At 36.3% G+C, this 18,013-nt stretch overlaps 1 protein-coding gene across 4 annotated transcripts in view; it reads left to right on the top strand.

The window, feature by feature from the left end:
- Positions 1 to 18,013, top strand: part of TBC1D19 (TBC1 domain family member 19) — a 161,836-nt gene that overhangs the window by 47,690 nt on the left and 96,133 nt on the right. For all 4 annotated transcript variants that reach the window (XM_036852005.1, XM_036852007.1, XM_036852006.1 and 1 more), the window contains one exon: positions 2,580 to 2,655. In XM_036852005.1, the coding sequence (XP_036707900.1) occupies positions 2,580 to 2,655 (76 nt within the window). The remainder of the gene's footprint in view (positions 1 to 2,579; positions 2,656 to 18,013) is intronic.

Here is an 18,013-nt window from a genome sequence, read left to right as displayed (position 1 = left end):
GCCATTTTAGGATTTTAAGCAAAGTAGTGACATAACCACATTTGCATTTTATTTATTCAACAATGTACTGGATATCTAGTATGTGCCAGGCCTTATGCTAGACACTGGAAATACAATCACCGGTGAATAAGGAAGACACTGCTCCTGACTAACCACCAGGGAAATTGGCAAATAGGTTGAAAATAGTGTGGAAGCAGGGGAGACTGCTTATGAATCTGTCAGATGAATGCAGGCGAGAAATGTTGGTTGCCACACAGTGTCAGTGGGGTAGAGAAGATGAGTGGCATTTATGGGGATTTAGGGAGACAGGAAGAGGGAGGAGTTAAGAGTGATATGCAGGTTTCTGCATTGTTCCTATCTACTCACCCTCATCTCTTTGTATTACTAAATGTAAAATACGGGAGGACAGAGATTTTATTTTATTTTGTTTTATTCTGTTCTATTGTATTCTATTTCATTTTATTTTATTTTTTGGCTGTGCGATGTGGCATATGAGATCTTCCCTGATGAGGGATCGAACCCGTGCCCCCTCCATTGGGAGCATGGAGTCTTAACCACTGGACCTCCAGGGAAGTCCCAAGGACAGAGATTTTAACATGTTTTGTTCACTGCTGTATCTCTATTACCTTGAACTCTTAGTAGGTTCTCATTAAATATTTACAATTGAATAAATATCTAACTTTATTTTGGTTTAATATGAATGATTTGGGGTTGTCACTTCTTACCTTTTTTTTATGGATAAATTTCTTTGAGCATTAAATAACCCTTAAGATCATCAGTAAGTGCTCTCAAGTTTCAATCCTAAATTTCTAAGTTTTATTAGGTTTAGAAATAATTACCATTAAAATGGAAGAATTTTTAAGAGTTATATTTAATTATAAATCACATGTCTCTTTACAAATGATGTAGTGAGTGGTGTAAAATATATAGCTTTTAAACTATCTTGCATATGAGAAGAAATACTGAGGTATCTAGAGATTATCAATTTTTTTTTCACTTGTGAGTGGGGAAAGGTGATTTGTTTAGGTACATGGAATGCAGATTTTAGTAGAAAAAAAACAATTAGCCAGAAATAATCAGTTAGTGAAACTGTCTGGTGTCCCCCTTTGGATGTCCCCCTTTGGATGTCCCCCTTTGGATGAGGAATTTCTTGAGAATTCAGTGTATGGTTCTTGATTGTTAGAACATGGTTGCTTTGCTGTAGGTACAAATTATATGATTAATTTCAATGGGAGCTATATGTTGTGAAAGAGATTGAAAACGCTAAGTAAATGTTAAATTGTTCTGTTCTCCTATTGCCTTCTCTATGATTTTATATCACTCTGTGCCTCAGTCATTACATTTCAACCATCCTGGCTTTTTCTGATTTTTAAACATTCCATATTTTCCCACCTCAGAGTCTTGTGCTTGCTGTCCTTTTACTTGGAATGTTCTTCCCCCAGATCTTTGAATGGTTGGCTCCTTTTCACTCATGTCTTGGTTCAAATATTAGCTTTTCTAGACACCTTCCCTGCCCTTCCAAATCACTTTTGACTCTATCCTGCTCTCATTTTCTTATGGCACTTATTACTATTTTATATTATTCTATTGATTTATTTGTTTTTAGAAATATTGACTCTTTCTTCACTAGAATATTAGGTACATAAGAACAGGAGATAACTTTCTTAATCCTACCATATACTTAGTACTTAGAATGGCTCAAATATTTGTTGAATAAATAAATCTGTTTTCTTAATAAAAAACAATACATTTTGAATATAAAATGTAATGTTACATAGAAAACATAATTTTTAAGACATTAAATTTTCAAAATTTTATTAAATTTGTGAATTAATGTAGTATGTAATATATTAATACTAAAACATGGCTATTATAAAAGAGAGTATTTTTACTATCATTTCAATCCTATGGAAAAGGAAATTGGGAGAAATGAGAAAAGTTGATATATTAGTAAGTTAATGGACTTTTTTAGACTTCAGACTTTAAAAAATTTCTCTAAGTGTTATAGTAGTTACATACTAAAATTAACAGTTGTGAAAATTTTCATATGAGCACTTACAGAGCTAAATAATTTTAAAATTACCTAAATTTATGAATTCACTTTAACTTTTAACGAGTCATTAAATTGTTAATTTAAAACTACAATACTAGTAGGATAAGAATTAAAGTTTTATTAGGTTGTTGTACCTTGTGTAAACACATAGAACTGCTAACAAATATCTATTTCACTTATATCATGGACTACAGAGGTAAGTAATTTCTAACCAGGCAAACTGATTAATTATTAAGAGTAATGTATATACTTTTCAACTCTTAGCATAAGGGAAAATTGTATCAAATACATAGCTCTGACTTCTTTTCCCCCTATATATGCTTTTGTGGTGCTTTTGTAGTTTTTCTTGCCTGCCTTCTGGTTTGTAAACCTTTTGAGGGCAGGGGCCTGTTTACCTGTGTATAACCAGTACATGGCAGTGGGCTCTCAGGTCTGTGGTTGTTGAGTGAATAAATAAAAACATGCATTCTTTGTTAAAAAAAAAAAAAAAAGAGTAATGTACTCAGCTCCCTCTTTTTGTCCCCAGGTTTCCTTTACCCAGTCATCCTGCTGCACCTCCTGAACATCTTAAAGAACCTTTGGTATACATGAGGAAAGCACAGGTTGGCTACTGTTCATTTTAATTTTATTCTTCCATACCAAGTTATATAATGCAGAGTGAAAGATCCTTATTAATATTAGGACTGTATTTATTATATGAAAGACTGGGTAAAGACCACTAAAGTGAGGTGAATAGTATTTGCATACTCTTTATTTTCAGTAACCAAGGATTGCACTTACTTAACTATAGTAATCTTGAAAATGTTGAGTAGAAGAAAAAAAAATCATGTACTATACTAGCCTAAAATTTAAAATATCATAAAAGTAAATATTATGAAACAATTTGTTCCTAATGTTCTGTGATATTAAAGGAATGAAATGGGAATGAACTGACTCACTCTTCCCTTAAAATTTTAGCTTTTGACACCAGTGTTACTGATACTATATTTGAAACATTTGTTTTCACAGCAGGTTATACATACTAATTGTATTCTGTTACAGAACCCAAATGAACCTTGTATCTAAAATGCACTGAAAACAACTAAAAGTCACTTTAAAAGCATAAAATAAAATAACTTTAACAGAAAAACTGTAAAAAGCTGTTAAAGTAGGAACTTAATAAGTTCTGTCACATGCCCCTAATTCTTTTAGCTGGCCTTTGCCTTGGCCCTGTGTGGTCTACCTGCCTGTGAGGTGGCACTATTCATGAGCCTTCCTCACAGTGCTGGGGACTCTCTAACTGCCACTGCTGAGGCATTTAATGGACCTCATAAGTCAACCTTCTTTCTCCATCATAGTCTCAGAAATTATTATGAAAATTTTCAGATACACCCCAAAGAACTCCAGTGAACCCGTCACCCAGCTTCAACAGTTATCATAGTAGCTCTGCTGCTCCTGAGAAGTGTTCTGCTTGCTCTGAGTTACCATGCTCCACAGTGGTAGATGTTAGGCAGGTTTTTCTTTTTCTGCTTTTATTTTCATTTTAAAAACCCTCAAAATTAGAGGGTGAAAGGAAGCAATATAAACAAAAAACATGGAGATATTTGAGGAAATATGTAATATGTTTCTATCTCTAGGTGGTACTTTAGGGCTAGCAATCAGACAGTATTTATTATCGATGTGTCATAAATCATAATCATCACATGATACACGTACGAAGTAATTGGTCTTTTGTTGTAAAGATATAAACTCAAGAAAATAAAACTAAATGCTTGGGTCTAAGTATTTTTTGGCAAAATTTGAAAATTTCTGAAAGTTTTAGAGAAAGTATCAGTTTTAGCGTAAGTATAAAAAACAAAACACAAAAGTTGGTTTCCTATTAAGACTGAAGAGGTACAGAGATAAATAACAGGTCTGTTCTTAAAGCCTACTGCTAGTTGCTGAGACTATATATGAATGGTAAATATATGTATTGTGTATATGTATGGTACTCCTCTCTTTTCTCTCCAGGCTTACCTGCTAGATCCAGAGTTGGCATGCTACAACCCATGGGCCAGATCTGCCCTGCCACCTGTTTTTGTATGGGTAGCAAGCTAGGAATTTTATTATTTTTTTTAACATTTTCAACTGGTTGAAAAATCAAAAGAAGAATAATATTTTGTGACCCATGAAACTTATAGGAATTAATAAAATACGTTTTATTGGAAAAATAGTCATGCTCCTTTATTTACATATTGGCTATGTCTGCTTTTGCACTATGTCAGACTTAAATAGTTGCTTTAGAGATGTTATGACCTGGAAAGCTTAAATTTTTTACTATCTGCCTTTTTATAGAAAGTTTGCAGAATCCTGCACTAAATTAGTCCCTTTAAGAGCGGGGACTGTGCTTTTAATCCTCAGCATCTAAGCATAGTACCTAGCACACAGAACACTCAGTAAATGTATGCTGAAATACAGTTGACTCTAGAACAACATGGGTTTGAACTGCATGAATCCACTAATATGTGGATCTTTTTCAATGCTAAATACTACAGTACTACACTGACCTGGGCTGGTTGAATTTGCAGATGCAGAACCACAGGAATGGAGGGCCAACTGTTCAGTTATACTCGAATTTTCCGCTGTGTGGAGTGTTAGCATCCCTAACCTCCGAGATATTCAAGGGTCAACTGTAATTGATTCTTTTTTGTTTGTTTGTTTGTTTGAAATTCAAGAATTTTTTATTATTTATCAAAGTAAGGGAAGTGACATTTTTACAGTCTTTTTATGTGGGTTTCTAAATCTGCAAGACTGAAGATTTTTGTTGTTGTAATTTTTTTTTTAAACATCTTTATTGGGGTATAATTGCTTTACAATGGTGTGTTAGTTTCTGCTTTATAACAAAGTGAATCAGTTATACATATACATATGTTCCCATATCTCTTCCCTCTTGCATCTCCCTCCCTCCCACCCTCCCTATCCCACCCCTCTGGGTGATCACAAAGCACCGAGCTGATCTCCCTGTGCTATGTGGCTGCTTCCCACTAGCTATCTATTTTACATTTGGTAGTGTATATGTGTCAGTGCTACTCTTTCACTTTGTCCCAGCTTACCCTTCCCTCTCCCTGTGTCCTCAAGTCCACTCTCTACGTCTGTGTCTTTATTCCTGTCCTGCCCCTAGGTCATCAGAACCTTTTTTTTTTTTTTTTTAGATTCCATATATATGTGTTAGAATACGGTATTTGTCTTTCTCTTTCTGACTTACTTCACTCTGTATGACAGACTCTAGGTCCATCCACCTTACTACAAATAACTCAATTTCATTTCTTTTTATGGCTGAGTAATATTCCATTGTGTACATGTGCCACATCCTCTCCATCCATTCATCTGTTGATGGACACAAAGGCTGCTTCCATGTCCTGGCTATTGCAAATAGAGCTGCAGTGAACATTATGGTACATGACTCTTTTTGAATTATGCTTTTCTAATGTTATATGCCCAGTAGTGGGATTGCTGGGTCATATGGTAGTTCTGTTTTTAGTCTTTTAAGGAACCTCCATACTGTTCTCCATAGTGGCTGTATCAATTTACATTCCCACCAACAGTGCAAAAGGGTTCCCTTTTCTCCACACCGTCTCCAGCATTTATTTATTTATTTATTTTATTTTATTTTATTTTATTTTTATATTTATTTTTGGCTGTGTTGGGTCTTCGTTTCTGTGCGAGGGCTTCCTCTGGTTGCGGCAAGCGGGGGCCACTCTTCATCGCAGTGCGCGGGCCTCTTCACTATCACGGCCTCTCGTTGCGGAGCACAGGCTCCAGATGCGCAGGCTCAGTAGTTGTGGCTCACGGACCTAGTTGCTCCGCGGCACGTGGGATCTTCCCAGACCAGGGCTCGAACCCGTGTCCCCTGCATTAGCAGGCAGATTCTCAACCACTGCGCCACCAGGGAAGCCCTCCAGCATTTATTGTTTGTAGATTTTTTGATGATGGCCGTTCTGACCGTTATGAGGTGATACCTCATTGTGCTTTTGATTTGCATTTCTCTAATGATTAGTGATGTTGAGCATCCTTTCATGTGTTTGTTGGCAATCTGTATATCTTCTTTGGTGAAATGTCTATTTAGGTCTCTTGCCCATTTTTGGACTGGGTTGTTTGTTTTTTTGATATTGAGCTGCATGAACTGCTTGTATATTTTGGAGATTAATCCTTTGTCAGTTGCTTCGTTTGCAAATATTCTCTCCCACTCTGAGGGTTGCCTTTTCGTCTTGTTTATGGTTACCTTTGCTGTGCAAGAGCTTTTAAGTTTCATTAGGTCCCATTTGTTTATTTTTGTTTTTATTTCCATTTCTCTAGGAGGTGGGTCAAAAAGAATCTTGCTGTGATTTATGTCATAGAGTGTTATGCCTATGTTTTCCTCTAAGAGTTATATAGTGTCTGGCCTTACATTTAGGTCTTTAATCCATTTTGCATTTATATTTGTATACGGTGTTAGCGAGTGTTCTAATTTCATTCTTTTACATGTAGCTGTCCTGTTTTCCCAGCAACACTTATTGAAGAGGCTGTCTTTTCTCCATTGTATAGTCTCGCCTCCTTTATCAAAGATAGGGTGAGCATATGTGCGTGGGTTTATCTCTGGGCTTTCTATCTTGTTCCATTGATCTATATTTCTGTTTTTGTGCCAGTACCATACTCTCTTGATTACTATAGCTTTGTAGTATAGTCTGATGTCCGGGAGCCTGATTCCTTCAGCTCTGTTTTTCTTTCTCAAGATTGCTTTGGCTATTCGGGGTCTTTGTGTTTCCATACAAACTGTGAAATTTTTTGTTCTAGTTCTGTGAAAAATGCCATTGGTAGTTTGACAGGGATTGCATTGAATCTGTAGATTGCTTTGGGTAGTAGAGTCATTTTCACAATGTTGATTCTTCCAGTCCAAGAACATGGTATATCTCTCCATCTGTTTGTATCATTTTTAATTTCTTTCATCAGTGTCTTATAGTTTTCTGCATACAGGTCTTTTGTCTCCTTAGGTAGGTTTATTCCTAGGTATTTTATTCTTTTTGTTGCAGTGGTAAATGGGAGTGTTTCCTTAATTTCTCTCTCAGATTTTTCATCATTAGTGTATAGGAATGCAAGAGATTGCTGTGCATTAATTCTGTATACTGCTACTTTACCACATTCATTGAGTAGCTCTGGTAGTTTTCTGGTAGCATCTTTAGGATTCTCTATGTATAGTATCATGTCATCTGCAAAGTGACAGTTTTAATTCTTCTTTTCTGATTTGGATTCCTTTTATTTCTTTTTCTTCTCTGATTGCTGTGGCTAAAACTTCCAAAACTATGTTGAATAAAAGTGGTGAGAGTGGGCAACCTTGTCTTGTTCCTGATCTTAGAGGAAATGGTTTCAGTTTTTCACCATTGAGAACGATGGGTTTGTCACATATGGCCTTTATTATTTTGAGATAGGTTCCCTCTATTCCTACTTTCTGGAGAGTTTTTATCATAAATGGGTGTTGAATTTGTCGAAAGGTTTTTCTGCATCTATTGAGATTATCATATGTTTTTTATCCTTCAGTTTGTTAATATGGTGTATCACACTGATTGATTTGTGTATATTGAAGAATCCTTGCATTCCTGGGATAAACCCCACTTGATCATGGTGTATGATCCTTTTAATGTGCTGTTGGATTCTGTTTGCTAGTTTTTTGTTGAGGTTTTTTGCATCTATGTTCATCAGTGATATTGGCCTGTAGTTTTCTTTTTTTGTGACATCTTTATCTGGTTTTGGTGTCAGCGTGATTGTGGCCTCCTAGAATGAGTTTGGGAGTGTTCTTCCCTCTGCTATATTTTGGAAGACTTTGAGAAGGATAGGTGTTAGCTCTTCTCTAAATGTATAATAGAATTCGCCTGTGAAGCCATCTGGTCCTGGGCTTTTGTTTCTTGGAAGATTTTTAATCACAGTTTCAATTTCAGTGCTGTGATTGGTCTGTTTATATTTTCTAATTCTTCCTGGTTCAGTCTTGGAAAATTGTACCTTTCCAAGAATTTGTCCATTTCCTTGTGGTTGTCCATTTTATTGGCATATGGTTGCTTGTTGTAATCTGTCATGGTCCTTTGTATTTCTGCAGTGTCAGTTGTTACTTCTCCTTTTTCATTTTCTTATTCTATTGATTTGAGTCTTCTCCCTTTTTTTCCTGTTGAGTCTGGCTAATGGTTTATCATTTTGTTTATCTTCTCAAAGAACCAGCTTTTAGTTTTATTGATCTTTGCTATTGTTTCCTTCATTTCTTTTTCATTGATTTCTGATCTGGTCTTTATGATTTCTTTCCTTCTGCTAACTTTGGGGGTTTTTTGTTCTTCTTTCTCTAATTGCTTTAGGTGTAAGTTTAGGTTGTTTACTTGAGATGTTTCTTGTTTCTTGAGGTAGGATTGTATTGCTATAAACTTCCCTCTTAAAACTGCTTTTGCTGCATCCCACTGGTTTTGGGTCGTCGTGTTTTCATTGTCATTTGTTTCTAGGTATTTTTTGATTTCCTCTTTGATTTCTTCAGTGATCTCTTGGTTATTTAGTAGCATATTGTTTAGCCTCCATGTGTTTCTATTTTTTACAGTTTTTTTTTTCCTGTAAGTGATATCTAGTCTCATAGAGTTGTGGTCGGAAAAGATACTTGATATGATTTCAATTTTCTTAAATTTACCAAGGCTTGATTTGTGACCCAAGATATGATCTATCCTTGGAAATGTTCCATGAGCACTTGAGAAGAATGTGTATTCTGTTGTTTTTGGATGGAATGTCTTATAAATATCAGTTAAGTCCATCTTGTTTAATGTGTCATGTAAAGCTTGTGTTTCCTTATTTATTTTCATTGTGGATGATCTGTCCATTGGTGAAAGTGGGGTGTGAAAGTCCCCTACTATGATTGTGTTACTGTCAATTTCCCCTTTTATGGCTGTTAGCATTTGCCTTATATATTGAGGTGCTCCTATGTTTGCTGCATAAATATTTACAATTGTTATATCTTCTTCTTGGATTGATCCCTTGATCATTATGTAGTGTCCTTCTTTGTCTCTTGTCATATTCTTTATTTTAAAGTCTATTTTGTCTGATATGAGAATTGCTACTCCAGCTTTCTTTTGATTTCCATTTGCATGGAATGTCTTTTTCCATCCTCTCACTTTCAATCTATATGTGTCCCTAGGTCTGAAGTGGGTCTCTTGTAGACAGCATATATACGGGTCTTGTTTTTGTATCCATTCAGCCAGTCTATGTCTTTTGGTTGGAGCATTTAATCTATTTACATTTAAGGTATTATCGATATGTATGTTCCTATTACCATTTTCTCAATTGTTTTGGGTTTGTTTTCGTAGGTCATTTCCTTCTCTTGTGTTTCCTGCCCAGAGAAGTTCCTTTAGGATTTGTTGTAAAGCTGGTTTGGTAGTGCTGAATTCTCTTTTGCTTGTCTGTAAAGGTTTTAATTTCTCTGTTGAATCTGAATGAGATCCTTGCTGGGTAGAGTAATCTTGGTTGTAGATTTTTCCCTTTCGTCACTTTAAATATGTCCTGCCACTCCCTTCTGGCTTGCAGAATTCCTGTTGGTTCGTAATTCCCATTGTTTTTGGTGTCTGCTCACAGTGGGTGAGGTTGGTTCAGTGAGTTGTGTAGGCTTCCTGGTGGAGGGGACTGGTGCCTGTGTTCTGGTGGATGAGGCTGGATCTTGTCTTTCTGGTGGGCAGGACTGTATCCAGTGGTGTGTTTTGGAGTGTCTGTGAACTTAGTATGATTTTAGGCAGCCTCTCTGCTAATGGGTGGGGTTGTGTTCCTGTCTTGTTAGTTGTTTGGCATGGGGCGTCCAGCACTGGAACTTGCTGGCCGTTGGGTGGAGCTGGGTCTTAGCATTGAGATGGAGATCTCTGGGAGAGCTCTCGCTGATTGATATTACATGGGGCCAGGAGGTCTCTTCTGGTCCAAAGTCCTGAACTCGGCTCTCCCACCTCAGAGGCTCAGGCCTGACATGGCCTGGAGCACCAAGACCCTGTCAGCCACACAGCTCAGAAGAAAAGGGAGGAAAAAAAGAAAGAAAAATAAATTTTTAAAAAATAAATAAGTAAAATTATTAAAATAAATAATAATTTAAAAAGAGAGTAACCAAACCAATAAACAAATCTACCAATGATAACAAGCACTAAAAACTAAACTAAGATAAACATAAAAATCAGAAACAAGTCAGTCGCAGACAGTAAACCCCAAGTCTACAGTTGCTCCCAAAGTCCACCACCTCAATTTTGGGATGTTGTCTATTCAGGCATTCCACAGATTCAGGGTACCTCAAGTTGATTGTGGGGATTTAATCCACTGCTCCTGAGGCTGCATGGAGAAATTTCCTTTTCTCTTCTTTGTTTGCAGAACTCCTGGGGTTCAGCTTTGGTTTTGGCCCCCTGTCTGTGTGTGGGTCGCCCTCAGGCATCTGTTCCTGCCCAGACAGGACAGGACAGGACAGGGTTAAAACAGTGGCTGATTAGGGGGCTCTGACTCATTCAGGCCTTTTGGGAAGTCTGAGGTCTTCTGCCAGTGTTCAGTAGGTGTTCTGTAGGAGTTGTTCCACATGTAGATGTATTTTTTTTTTAATTTTTTTTTTAAATTTTTATTTATTTATTTATTTATTTATGGCTGTGTTGGGTCTTCGTTTCTGTGCAAGGGCTTTCTCCAGTTGTGGCAAGCGGGGGCCACTCTTCATCGCGGTGCGCGGGCCTCTCACTATCGCGGCCTCTCTTGTTGCGGAGCACAGGCTCCAGACGTGCAGGCTCAGTAATTGTGGCTCACGAACCTAGTTGCTCCACGGCATGTGGGATCTTCCCGGACCAGGGCTCGAACCCGTGTCCCCTGCATTGGCAGGCAGATTCTCAACCACTGCGCCACCAGGGAAGCCCCATGTAGATGTATTTTTGATATATTTGTGGGGAGGAAGGTGATCTCCACATCTTACTCCCCCGCCATCTTGAAGGTCCCTCACTACTAACTTTTATAACTACCAACTTTCAATCTGTCTTTCTCCTTATGTACCCTCAATACTATTAACTTTAACCTCAAGCAGATGAACCCTTATAATGTATCTCACTGCCTTCTAACAAACCTTCAGTGATTGCCAATTGCCTAACAAATGAAGTTTCTACTCCACAGCCCACCATTTAAGAGTTTTTACTATCTGTCCCAAGCTGCTCCTTCCACTTTATCAGTCTCTGCTGTCTTATAACTGCCGTTTGTGCCCTTCCAAGTGAATCATTTTGCCTTTCCTCTTGCATCTTTAACACTTAGTTTTCCTGTCATGGAAAGCCCTCTGCCTGCTTTACATTATGTAAATCCCATCTATTTTGTGTCAACTCAGATGGCATCTCTTCTCTGACGTTGTTATTACCCCTGTTGAAAAGGATCTCTCCCTCTTTTGGACTCTTGTAGCACACTGTCATTTTATGGCCTTCATTCACAAATTGCATTCTATTATAGTAACTTCTGTATGCATCTTTCTATCTTTTCCTATAAGCCTCTGGAAAGCAGTAACAATTTTAAAAAGACTTTTGTGTAGCTGTTACCTCTAGTATACTGACCTTTATGTAGCAGGAATTTAGTAAGTTTATAATGAATCAATAAGTAAAGGCATTTACCATCCTTTTTAGCAATTATTACAATACTTATTTAAAAGATATTTACTGAATGCCTACGAGTGGAAGACCCTCTGCTATGTGCTGTGAAGATTCAGAAATAAATTAGATACAGATTCTGCCTTCAGGTAACTTCATGACTTAATAATTGAAATAAGACTTGGACATATGTACCTATAACATAAGGTAGAAAGTGCTGTGTGCTATAGGGAAGATGGCTAGGAAGCTTTCTGGGCTGATGAGGGGAAGAGGCTCCTTATACTGCATCAGCATTTTCCAGAGTGTTTTATGCTGAATCCTAGCCCTGAGAGATGCTCCATAAAAGGGGGTTCCAGGGACAAATAAGTTTGGGGATGGAAGCACACATTGCCTTCCTCTTGGTGAATCACAATTTATTATTTTTAGTGGACTTGATTTTTTACAAGAGTTTTAGATTTACAGAAAAATTGAGAAGACAGTACAGAGAGTTCCCATGGAACCCGTACCCAGTTTCCCTATTAACATCTTACATTACTATGGTACATTTGTTACACTTAGTGAACTAATATTAATATAGTATTAATAACTAAAGTTCATACTTTATTCAGATTTCCTTAGTTTTAACCTCATATCCTTTTTCTGTTTTAGGATTCCATCCAGGATACCACATTACATTTGGTTGTCATGTCTCCTTAGGCTCCTCTTGGCTATGACAGTTTCTCAGACTTTCCTTGTTTTTGATGACCTTGACAGTTTTGAGAAGTACTGGTCAGGTATTTTGTAGAATATCCCTCTCTTGGAATTTGTCTGATGTTTTTCTCATTATTAGACTAGGGTTGTGGGTTTTTTGGAGGAAGATCACAGATATAAAATGCCATTTATATTCATTAAATTATATCATGGTATATACTATCAATATGATATATCACTGTTGATGTTGACCTTGATTGCCTGATTGAGGTATTATTTGTGAGGTTTTTCCACTGTAAAGCTACTCTTCCCCCCTCCCCCCCCCCCTTGTATGTATACTGTACCCTCTGGAAGGAAGTCATGGTCCACACTTGAGGAGAAGTTACGTTCCACCTCCCTGGGTGGGGGGGGTATCTACAGAAATTATTTGGAATTCTTCTGCATGGAAGAGTTGTCTCCTCTCCCCCATTTATTTATTTATTCAATCATTTATTTTTATCAGTAGGGACTCATGGATATTTATTTTATACTTTTTTTAAATCTAATACTCCTTAATTTTGTTGCTTACAATTTCTTTTGGCATGTTAACAGCTCAGAGAGGTTCTGCAATAAAGAAACTGTTTAATTTTTATTTAATCTAGTGTTGTTCAAACTTATGTAATCTATTTCCATGTAAGATACTTTGGGAACTATTTTGCTACACCTTTCACAGAAAGCAATATTTGAAGAAACTTATATGCAGTGTGATAAATGTAAGTGCATAAGTTTTCTTGTGAAATAATAGTAGTAAGCACATAGAGCTCTAATTATGTGCCAGGTACCATTCTAGTGCTTTACAAGTATTCACTCATTTAATATTTATGCTGACTCTATGAAATGAGTTACTCTTACGGTCTTAGATAGAGCCAACTTTACCAAACTACTAAGTGGAAGACCTGGAATTTGAATCTGGACAGCCACTCCAGAATCTACACTACCTGATGATATTCAACCTATTTCTGTATCCAGTCCAGAAATGCTCAGACAAACTCAAGGTGTGCTGCGTGGTTGAATTTATCCTATTCACTGTCAATCCAGTAACCTTAGCAAAAATGAGAATTTTGCTAGTTTTATATTACTTCAATTCACATCCCCTTCCTAATTGGTCTTTCTGCCTTCTGTATTGTCACTCCATTTCCTAAAACTTCTAAGACTTTTAGGATAGAGCTCCAATTCCTTACTTTTGCTTAAAAGACTATAAATGATCTTGCCCCTTTTTACTGTTCAAGTCTCATCTTTTGCCTCCTCACACTGTCCCTCCCCCTACTGCCACTCCCATGCCCAATTCCACACACATGTACGTTCTCTCTCTCTAATCATACTGGATCTCCTCAGTTGTTCCCCAACAGGAGAACCTGTGCTCATGCTGTTGCTTCTACCCAAAACTGCCTACCCTCAAATCCCACATATTTTTGGCTAACTTCTGCATATTCTTCAGGTCCTGTGTTAGATGATAGTTTCTTTAGGAAGGACTTCTGACCCTTAGTTCTCAGATACTCAGATATTTATCCTGTTTCTCCAGTCTTCCACATGGGAGGCACCCTATACTTCCCACCACAATACTTGGGTTGTCTGTATCATCACTAGATTCTGTAGAGCAGGGCCAGTGTCTCTCTTTTCACAATTGTATCTGCAACATCTGGCATAGTGCCTAGCCCATGGTAGACGCTCAATAGATATTTTTTTAAAATAATGAATGATTGAATAATCAAAAACTGCAAAGTATTCCCTTTTAGAAAATATTCATACCCTTATCCCTAGTAATTTCATTTCTCAGACCCTAAAGGAAAGAATCAGAGAAACACAGAAATTCATGTTCATGATAATAGTAAAAAATTTTAAAGCATCTAAATGAACAGCAATAGGGCCTGCTTAAATATAACATGGAAACTCCAAAAGACAATGTTATGCAGGCATCAGAAATGACATTTTTGAAGAAATATAATGACATGGGAAATTGCATATGATATAATCTTAAATGGAAAAGCAAACTATAAAAACAAAATAATTCTACTTTAATTAAATGTATATATATGCGTATATATATTCATACACACATATACATCTCAATTGTACACATACATGCGTAGAAAAAAATGAAGAGAATAAAATGGTAACAGTGGTTATTTTGGCTGATTGAAATCTATGAGTGCTTATTTATTATTTTATTCTTTACATATTATTGTTTTTCCAACTATCTTGAATAAATGTGTTACTTTTATAATCAGAGAATTACTAAAACCTTTTTCCATTAGATAGCTGGATGATTATTATTTTGTTTTACTTTATTCTTTTCAGGGTGAAGAAAGTAATTTTAAACTTTATAATTTCATAGTTGTTTACATGTTATATATTTATTATATATTTTTTAATGACTTATTTATTTTCATTACTATGAAAAAGTAGCAAGGTGATAGTTAATACCCATTTAAAGATTTCAATACAGTTGCAGTTCTTTTGTGAATCTTTTGCCTCTCATGGCTTAGAAACTACTGTATTTATAAAACTCTTGAAATACTTTGAGTTAATACCATAGATACCAATTATTAGGGAAACTGATTAGAATGCAACAATAATTTCATTTAGAGAGGATATGGGTTTAGGTAAAAGGTAATATCTTCCTATTTAAACATTTTAAATGTAAAATGCCATTCATTTTCCTTTTAAACAACATTTTAGAAGATCTTTATTTTATAAGTCTTTGGAGTAGAAACTATTACTTTCTTCTTATTTTGTATTAATGCACTGTCATTTTTCAATAACTTATGTGCTACTTCTACTTTTTTTTGGTGCTAGGTACATACTGAAATTTTTACTTAAATAATAGCATAGAAATAACTATGATTTTTTTTGAGCATTTAGTTTTGAGACTTAGGGCTTATTTATTCACCTCCAGAAATAGGACCTGAGAAAAATTAAGTCTCTGTAAAACTGGAGCTAAAGTGGACCTTCACATTTATCCAGTCCAACCTCTAGAGTTCATCTCCTTTTGGTGGAGAACTTCTGGAAACAGGGAATTCACAATTTCACTGACTTAACCCGTTTTGATTAAGTCTTCTTACTTGTTGGAAAGTTTCTTTCTTGTGTTAAATGGTTACATGCTCCTTATAACATTTACTCACTGGTCTGAGCTTTGTGCTTTATAGATAGAAAGCATTCAGTACATGTTGGTCAGTGAGACAAAGGAATGAATGAATACCACTTACTCAAGATTAGAGTTCTTGAGGGAACCTAAAGGATGACCCAGCTTAAAAGCAGCCACTTGCTTCATCTTGGATTTCTCCTCATTGTCAGGAAATCTTATTACTATTTCTGATGTCTGAGTAAATGATTTCTCTGACCATCCAAGACTTCTATGAAATGACTTCTGACCATCTGACTGAAGTTCTTGCAAGGCGTACCTTGGAAAAATCCTGCCAACCTTGCCATAGATATGGAACAGGGAATAGGGAAGTGGCCAACCACTGGGGTCGCTTTTCTTTCATTATTTTTAGGATTTTCAAGGAAGTGGTATGTGTTCTGTTGTCAACTAGAAGTTTTGATATACCTGGCTTCCTATTGCTTGCTTATTGTTTTATGTTTTCTTTGGTTTATGACATACAGACTGGTGTAGCCCTTATGAACTTTTTGCAGCTTATATTATTTGTTTCTGTCTTATCCTCCCCACCCTCACTACAGGGATGCTGTTTCATTCATCTTTTAGTGATATGTGTTTAATAGGTGCACAATAAACATTTGTTGGATCTATGTCTTTTCATTATTTGAAAACTCAGCTGTTACCCCTCATTTCCCCCTTTTCTAGCCATAAAAATTTGATTTTTTTCTGAATTGAACATCCTTTTCCTCTTTCCTTCTCTCAGTTTTAAGTTGTTCTTCTCTTCTGGATCATTTCCAAGTTTCCTTTTTTTTTTTTGGCTGCATCAGATCTTAGTTGCGGCACGCGGGATCTTTCGTTGTTGTGCGTGGGCTCTTTGTTGAGGTGCATGGGCTTTTCTCTGGTTGTGGTGTGTGGGTTTTCTCTCTCTAGTTATGGTGTGCAGGCTCCAGAGCACATGGGCTCTGTAGTTGTGGCACGTGGGCTCCAGAGTGCATGGGCTCTGTAGTTTGTGGCACGCAGGCTCTCTCGTTGAGGCGGGCAAGCTCAGTAGTTGTGGTGCGCGGGCTTAGTTGCCACATGGCTTGTGGGATCTTAGTTCCCCAACCAGGGATCAAACCCGCATCCCCTGCATTGTAAGGCAGATTCTTTACCATTGGAAAACTGGGGAAGTCCCCATTTCCAAGTTTCTGCTTTAGTTGCGGAGCACAGAAAAACTGATAATTGAATAAAACTTTGTGCAGCATTGCTTCAGTTCTTAATATTCTTTTCCATTCTACTCTCAGGTGTTCTTTTAAAACGTTTCCTCATTTGTAAAATGAGGGTAATGATACGTATCTCACAGGATTAATAAAATAACATATGTAAACACATGAAAATCACATAGCTCTGTTTCCTAAATTATTTTCATTCAGAATGCTTTCTTCTAATATATAATTTCTTTTCTTTGTAACTTTTTTCTTAACTAGTTTCTCTCTATATTACATGTAACATTAAATTTAAATTTGGTAAGTTGAAATACTTGGTAAAGTGGGATATCCATTTAGGAGAACTATGATTAATCACTTAAAATTGTACTTTATTGAAAACACCTGAAGAGATGTTTTTGTTAGAAGAATTTTTTAAAGGATAAGATAAATATGTTTCAGAATATCTTATCAAGGTATAATTATAGAAAGTATCATTCTATTTTAAATGGACTTCATGTTTGAGTTTTTAGTAGGTTTTATGCTGTATTAAAATTGTGTATTGCAGTCTTCAAAATATGCACAGCGTATAAGCCACACATTGATGTCTGTTGTAACTTTAATTTTGTTTTTATATCTTAGAGTTATTTTCTTTTTATCAACTCAAGAGCCCTCTTATTAGTGGTTGAAAATGAGAATTTTTGGAATCATAATTCAATAGCTAGAAATTTAGTTCTTTATATAATAGGATAAGTAATACAAATTCAGGGATTGACTTCTTAATCTTTACGCAAATTTTATTTTTATAGTAATGACTGAATTAAAATTACAGTTTTTTAAATTAAACTTTCTCATACCTGCTCCCCCAACAATCTGGAGTTGGGGGAGTAAGTGACAGAAGGCTTATTAGAGGAAATTATTTTTAAGCTGAGATCTGAATGTTGAATAAAATTTATCTAGTTAAATTGGGGATAAGGATGTTGAGGGTGAAAGTGGGTTATATTTTAATAATTAAAGTTTGGTCATGAATAATGTACCCAAATGTATTTTAAGTCTTGGATCTAAAAAAAAAAAAAAGAAAAGAGAGAGAGTTGAAAATAAGCCAGTAAATGGAATTCGTTTTGGGGGTATTTCATGCAATTAAAAAAATTTTTTTATTAATTTTATTTATTTATTTGGCTGCGTTGGGTCTTCGTTGCTGCGCGCGGGCTTTCTCTAGTTGTGGTGAGCGGGGGCTACTCTTCGTTGTGCTGTGTGGGCTTCTCCCTGCAGTGGCTTCTCTTGTTGCGGAGCATGGGCTCCTGGAGTGTGGGCTTCAGTAGTTGTGGCTCACAGGCTTCAGTAGTTGTGGCTCACG

This window comes from Balaenoptera musculus, chromosome 5, assembly GCF_009873245.2.
Source record: "Balaenoptera musculus isolate JJ_BM4_2016_0621 chromosome 5, mBalMus1.pri.v3, whole genome shotgun sequence".
In the NCBI taxonomy this organism is placed as follows: domain Eukaryota; kingdom Metazoa; phylum Chordata; class Mammalia; order Artiodactyla; family Balaenopteridae; genus Balaenoptera; species Balaenoptera musculus.
This window is presented reverse-complemented; position numbering and strand designations above follow the sequence as displayed.